Raw genomic sequence first — 6,834 nt, 5'->3', positions numbered from 1 at the left:
GTCAGGGTTGAGGCCGAAGGGAGCCGTGGGGTCGAGATGAGACTCGGCGGTTGCAGGAGGGACACTGAGGTCAGAGCTTGGCGTGGAGGGGGGCCGGGTTGGGATAGTCGGAGTTTGGGGTGGGGTTGGGGGATGCCGAGGTGGTGCTGAAGGGACAGCACTTTTCACTCCGCTGAGAGCCTCGAGTTCACGCTCCTGCTCAGGACCGGGAGAGGGCCGTTTGAAATGCTCCCCAGCACGGGGTGGTCTCTGGGACCACTGTGGGGGCGGTGTGTGGATAACTGCGGGCCATGGCGTCTGGGACAGAAAGTGGTCGGGATGGGGATCTGACCCTCTGGGGTCTTTCTCAGGGTGCCTGGGAAATAGGAAAAGTGAGGGGAGGGAAGGAAACTTGGGGGGCATTTGAGGCAGGAATCCTGGAGCCAAGGTGAAGGGATCACAGAAGAATTTTGGAGGTGACTTGTTCCCCTTTATGCTTCTTGGAAAACCAGGTACTTAGGGTAGGAAGAAAACTTGGGGGTCTGTGGAGTCAACGAGAGTTCTCAAAGGACTTGGAAGAGGGTCTGACTGGGCCCCTTTTCCAGGACTGGGTGTTCCTGACGAGATTTTGCTTTCTCTCGGATTATGGACGCCTGGACTTTCGTTTCCGATACCCTGAGGTGAGCCTTCTCCAACCATTCCCACACTGAGGCTGGATGCTTCCTTGGCCTCCCAAGGCAAAGGGCTACTCCATCTCCCCACACTCCTCCAAACACCGAAATCTCTGGGTCTGCAGGCCAAGTGCTGTCAGAACATACTCCTCTATTTCGACGACCCATCCCAGTGGCCAGCCGTGTACAAAGCAGGGGACAAGGTGAGGGCTGTGAGGAGGGTGAACTGGAAGGGGAGAAGGTCGAGACTGGCCAGGGAGTGACCATGTCCCTGCCTTCCCCAGGACTGCTTGGCCAAGGAGTCAGTGATCAGGCCTGAGAACAACCAGGTCATCAACCTCACCACCCAGTATGCTTGGTCAGGCTGTCAGGTATGGGCCCAGCCCCGGGGCCTGGGAAGGTGTTGAAGGTCAAGGGCCTGGACGTGGCACAGACAGGCTTCAGCGTTCTTGCTCCTCCCCAGGTGGTGTCAGAGGAGGGAACCCGCTATCTGAGCTGCTCCAGTGGCCGCAGCTTCCGCTCGGTGCGTGAAAGGTGGTGGTACATCGCACTCAGCAAGTGTGGGGTAAGGGGCTGGGCTGGCCACCTGGACCTTGCCCTCCTGCCTATCCTTGCCCTCCTTGCCCTTCTGCCTATCCCCTACCTGCCAAGGGCCCCCCTTAGGCCTCTATACTCCCCACAGGGAGATGGGCTGCAGCTGGAATATGAGATGGTCCTCACCAATGGCAAGTCCTTCTGGACGAGGCATTTCTCAGCTGATGAGTTTGGTGAGCATATGGGGACCAGCAGCCAAGATCTTTGACGGAGCGCAGAACTGGGTGCCTGCTGAGGGACACCCAGCCCAAATGAACCGTTTCCTCCTTCCACCACATCGGCAGGGATCCTGGAGACGGATGTGACTTTCCTCCTCATCTTCATCCTCATCTTCTTCCTTTCCTGTTACTTTGGATGTGAGTCCAGCACATGGTGCGGGGAGGTTAGAAGGTATGGGGGGCCAAGGGGGAGATGAGCTGCTTTCCCTTCCTGTCTGTGAACAGTCTTCCCCTACTTCCCTCCTAGATTTGCTGAAAGGTCGTCAGTTGCTCCACACGACTTATAAAATGTTCATGGCTGCAGCAGGAGTGGAGGGTGAGGTTTAGAGTACCTCAGCTTTAGAGTTTTGTGAAAGGAGGGGCTGGGGGCCCAGACACCTGGGTCTGAGCGGGGAGGGACTGGGGGTCCTGGACTCCTGGGTCTGAGGGGTGGGGAGCTGGGGGTCCTGGACTCCTGGTCTGAGGTTGGAGGGGGCTGGAGGCCTGGACTCCTGGGTCCTGGGAGAGGAGAGGCTGAGGGCTTGGACTCTTGGGTCTCCTAGGAGGTCAGTGGGAGTAAATGGTCTAGAATCTCTTCATGGGGACAGAGGAGGGTTCTGGTCACCTGGATCACAGCACTAGGGATCAGTGGTGCCCCAAAGCTGGTTTCTGTCCTTTCCTCTCTGCCCATCCTTCCCTCAGTCCTGAGCCTCCTGTTTTTCTGCATCTACTGGGGCCAGTATGCCACCGATGGCATTGGCAACGAGAGTCTGAAGATCTTGGGTGAGAATGACGGGCTCCAGGGTGGGCTCTCGGGCTCCTCTGCGACTGTGTCTGAGCTGCCCTCTCCTCCCTTCTCCCAGCCAAGCTGCTCTTCTCCTCCAGCTTCCTCATCTTACACTCGATCTCACCTCTCTGTCCCTCTAACTGACACGCCTTTCTCTAAAGAAGGCTGTGGTCAGTCCACCGAGAGCCCAGCCAGGACTTTCCCTGCATGTGACGAAACGCCGGCTCATCCTTCTGGGGAAGGGATTCACGGTGACACGGTGCCCAGGCTGGGTTGGGAGGGAGTGCTGGGGATGGGGTGTGGCTGGCCTAGAGATGGGGTCAGGGGGGCGGGTTGGGGGGTGGCGGCCCCTTCCTCCCTGACAGCCCCACCCCTGCCATCTTCCCTCATGGCCTGCTGCCAGGGGCCGCATCAGCCACTCAGGCTCTGTGAAGCTGTCTGTGTACATGACCCTGTACACCCTCACCCACGTGGTGCTGCTCATCTATGAGGCCGAGGTGAGTCCCGCCTGCCACTGCCCAGGCCCTGCCCCCCACCCCAGCTTTCAGTGGCCTCCCCCACCTGTCTGCAGGCCCTTCCCCACATGGAGCTCTTCCTGGCTCTCTCTCTCCCACTCTGATTTCCCGCCTTCCCATCTGTTTCTCTAAGTGCATTCCTCCCCTCTTCCCGGTCTCACTCAGTAGCTTCTTCCTCCTCCCTCCGTCTCTCACTGTCTGTCACATTTATGCTCAATGTCGTGACCAAGATTTCAGGAGTCACACAGACCTGGCTTCCCCACCTCCCAGCTGGCTTGCCTCGAGTGATGGTCCCCCTCTCTGGGCCTGTTTCCTCCTCTGTAAAATTAGGAGGGTCTTACCTCCCCAGGGGCTCCTCTAAGGCTTTACCTCTCGGCTTTGGCTTTAGCCAAAAAAGCTTCTCTCTTAGCTTCAGTTGCCCACTCTGTGAGTTGGGGTGATCATGAGACCTACTTCATGGGAGTTGTTGCAAATGGAAAGCTTCCACACGGTGGCGTTAGGGGATGTATTCTCTTCCTCTTTGTCACCCTCTCTGTACCTTTATATGCTTCTGTCTCCATCCCTTGCTCTCCTGCTTCTTCTGTCCTGACCAAGTACTCTGCCCCTGGGCGCCCAGGGGTGGGGTCTCGGGTCACTCTGTGGAGGGTAGGAGTCCAGGGCTATGACAAATGCGCTCTCTCTTGGGTCCAGTTCTTTGACCCGGGCCAGGTACTGTATACGTATGAGTCACCGGCGGGCTACGGGCTCATCGGGCTGCAGGTGGCGGCTTACGTGTGGTTCTGCTATGCTGTGCTCGTCTCTTTGCGTCACTTCCCAGAGAAACAGCCCTTTTACGTGCCCTTCTTTGCTGCCTACACCCTCTGGTGAGATGTGCTGGGCCCCCAACCTGTCCCTGCCTCCTGGGGCTTCCTAGAAGTGGCTGTCCCCAACTCAGACCCTCCTCAGTGAGACAGATGGTTTTTCAAGTCAGGCAGCTGTCACCAGAGTCTGCCACTACTCACTGAGTGACCAGGAAAAAAATCACTTTCCCAAAGTAAGAAAAAAAAAGTGCCGTAGGTTGCTTACCCACAAAGAAAGTTTGTCAAGAGTATCTCTTGCAAGAAATTATTTTGAGTATGCACAGGGCACCATATTAGGTCTGCATGTCTGGCACATAGTAAGTGTTCAGTAAAAGCTAGTTGTAGTTTTTATTGTTCAGCGTAATATAGAGGTAAAGTAGGCACGTTCTAAGCCAGACTGCCCGGGGTCAGATCGCATTTCTAAAGCTTGTAAACCATGGGACCTCACACAAATCAATTAACTTCTCTGCCTCCGTTTCTTCACCTGTTTAATGGGGATGGAAAATTGCACCTGCCTCCTAGAGTCACTGCGAGCACCCTTCTGGGTGACGAAATGAGTTTATATATGTGGAATGCTTAGAAACAGGTCTGGCATGTAGTAAGTCCTTAGTTGTTACTATCATATGTTAACAATTCATCAAACATCTATTGATTTCTTATTAGGTGCCAAGATGTGGGTTGGGGCGGGGCTGAGTTCAGTTCAACCTAGTCCTCGCCTGCAGAATTTCCCATGCCAGTGGGAGTCCTGCCTCCTTTTAACCTCTGACTTCTGAAGGTCACACTGGCTTCTCTCTCATTTGGGACCCACCTGGGGCCTGTGTGTATGCAAGACGAGGGAGTTGGGGACCAAGGGGTGGAGTGGAGGGCTAGGGCAGCGTCTCTACCAACCCAATTCATTCCCTTCAGGTTCTTTGCAGTTCCTGTCATGGCCCTGATCGCCAACTTTGGGATCCCCAAGTGGGCGCGAGAGAAGATTGTCAATGGCATCCAGCTGGGGATCCATTTGTATGCCCATGGCGTGTTCCTGGTGAGGATGGGCTTCCGGTGGGGTGGGAAACCTATGGGCAGAGGATGCATGAGGCTCCCTACCCGATCTGCCTGAACCTTCTGTCCTGGGCTCTTGATCTGTTTCCTTCACTTCATCCCTCCAGTCATTCACCAGACACTTATTGAGAGCCTGCTGGGTTCCTGCAGCTACTCTCCTGTGTGCCCCAGACTCCACACTCTTCTATTCCTCCCTCCTGCCTAGTCCTGGACATTTCTCCCAACCCGGCCTCTTTCTTTGCCCCTCTCCCCATTCTCATTTCTGACCCTGTGTCCCCAGACTTTCATGTATCCCTTCTGGATCCCCACTGCTTTCCTCAAGCCCCCAGATCTCTACTCCACGCTTCTCCCCTCACATTCTCCCATCTGTGCTGCTCCATCACAGGCCATTGTTCAGGAAGAAGCAGCTGGGGTGGGCCAGGCTTGGTTGGGCTCTAGAGCCCTAGATCCGAACAGCATCAGGAGGGAACCAGCAACGAACCTCGTCTTTGCTCTGGTTTATATTCCTATCTGGACTTCTGGGTGACGATTATATTCATTCATTCATCCATCCTTCCATCCATCCATCAACCATTCAGTGGGCACCTGTGTTGAACCAGCCTGTTTCATGCTAAGAACACTCATAAGCATTTATTCCTGCCCTCTTTTTAAATTGCCAGAGAAGCCCCAGGACAGAATGGTAACAGTCATTGGACCCGCTATACAGAGAAGAGAAGCTAAGGCCCAGAGAGGGGAGGTGACCTGCCAGAGCTCCATGGCCTTTGATGGCAAGGCAGGGACTTTGGCCCCAGTGCTTTTCCAGCAGACCACAAGGTCTGGCATGAGAGGGAAACAGACAGGGAAATAGGGATCACTGAGGGCCCCAGCTCCTGATGCCAGGGGTCCACCATGTGCTCTATATAGGAAAGGTGCTCATCTATCAAGGGAGGGGGCCGGGTCCCTCATCTACTACCCCAGAGCCTGACTTAGGTACAGACTCATCTTCCTGAGATAGTGCATCTTGAGGCTCTTTGAGAATTCAGAAAGGGGCAGAGAGAGGGCGAGAGAACCCACCATGTGCCAGGCTCTGCATAGCAGTTTTTGTTTCCACTCTCTTTCCAAGTAGGCACTGCAATCCCTTTTCCCCATTGAGGCTCAGAGAGTTTAATCGACACGCCCCAGATCCCACACTGCGGGGCCGTGAGGTGGGGTGCAGGCTCAGAACGCCAAACGCTGTGCCCTTTCTGCTGTATTTCACCTTCAGCTGGTTTCCTTCCTAAAAATGCTCACGTTAGCTCAGCACAGCTGCGCTGCTGACATTCCACTGCTCATTGGTTTCGGCTTCTTGATCATTTATTCAGCACAACCTTAGAGGGACTGTGCTGGGCTTCCTGGGGGCAGCGCTAGCGTCACATCCAGTCCCCGCCTTTCTACCAGGCTAACTGGGGAGACACCTCGACATTCAATCAATATTTATTGAGAGTTTCTATGTGCCAGGTACTGTTCTAGAAGGGGATCCAGCAGGGAACAGAGCAGTCAAATTCCTGTTCTCATGGAGCTAACGTTCTAGAGTCTATCAGTTGCTGTTCAATCGAACTTTCTGTGTTTATGAGAATACCCTGTGGTTTTTGCTGCTAGTGTGACTGAGAAACAAAAAAATTTAGTTTAATTTCGATTACCTTAAATAGCCACATATGGCTAGTGGCTACCATCCTGGACAGTGCAGGATGCGAAGCTTAACGTCAGTGATAACTCAGTGATCAGGCCTCTGACGGAGGGAGCAGGGGCAGAGTGGTGGGAGTTGTGACGAGGAAGGTCAGAGCTCAGAGCAGGCGCCTAATACCGTTTGAAGGATCTCAGGGAAGAGTGGGGGATGTCAAGTGAAGGAGAATCTTTAGGATCTCATGTTTATGGAGATATCCTGAGGCTTGGACAGTGCTTCTCCAACCTGTACCCGGCCCCTCGTCCCAGATCATGACACGCCCGTCGGCGGCCAACAAGAACTTCCCGTATCACGTGCGCACATCGCAGATCGCCTCGGCCGGGGTCCCGGTGCCCGGAGGGAGCGAATCCGCGGATAAGGCCTTCCCGCAGCACGTCTATGGGAACGTGACGTTCATCAGCGACTCGGTGCCCAACTTCACGGAGCTCTTCTCCATCCCCCCGCCCGCCTCCTCCGTAAGCCCCGCGCCCCCGGCGCCCGAGGAGCTGCTGGCGCCGCCCCTGGAG

The 6,834-nt window shown here is 55.2% G+C and overlaps 1 protein-coding gene across 1 annotated transcript in view; it reads left to right on the top strand.

Annotated features, from left to right (window-relative positions):
* Positions 1-290: 290 nt before the first annotated feature.
* Positions 291-6,834, top strand: part of TMEM145 (transmembrane protein 145) — an 8,101-nt gene continuing 1,557 nt past the window's right edge. Inside the window, exons 1-15 of the mRNA XM_025044750.1 lie at positions 291-295; positions 434-659; positions 776-853; positions 935-1,021; positions 1,114-1,215; positions 1,333-1,417; positions 1,529-1,600; positions 1,710-1,778; positions 2,144-2,224; positions 2,305-2,347; positions 2,452-2,487; positions 2,632-2,725; positions 3,434-3,606; positions 4,489-4,609; positions 6,577-6,783. Of these exons, the coding sequence (XP_024900518.1) occupies positions 291-295; positions 434-659; positions 776-853; positions 935-1,021; positions 1,114-1,215; positions 1,333-1,417; positions 1,529-1,600; positions 1,710-1,778; positions 2,144-2,224; positions 2,305-2,347; positions 2,452-2,487; positions 2,632-2,725; positions 3,434-3,606; positions 4,489-4,609; positions 6,577-6,783 (1,479 nt within the window). The remainder of the gene's footprint in view (positions 296-433; positions 660-775; positions 854-934; positions 1,022-1,113; positions 1,216-1,332; positions 1,418-1,528; positions 1,601-1,709; positions 1,779-2,143; positions 2,225-2,304; positions 2,348-2,451; positions 2,488-2,631; positions 2,726-3,433; positions 3,607-4,488; positions 4,610-6,576; positions 6,784-6,834) is intronic.

The sequence above is a fragment of the Pteropus alecto genome, unplaced genomic scaffold (assembly GCF_000325575.1).
Source record: "Pteropus alecto unplaced genomic scaffold, ASM32557v1 scaffold920, whole genome shotgun sequence".
NCBI classification, from domain to species: Eukaryota; Metazoa; Chordata; class Mammalia; order Chiroptera; family Pteropodidae; genus Pteropus; species Pteropus alecto.
This window is presented reverse-complemented; position numbering and strand designations above follow the sequence as displayed.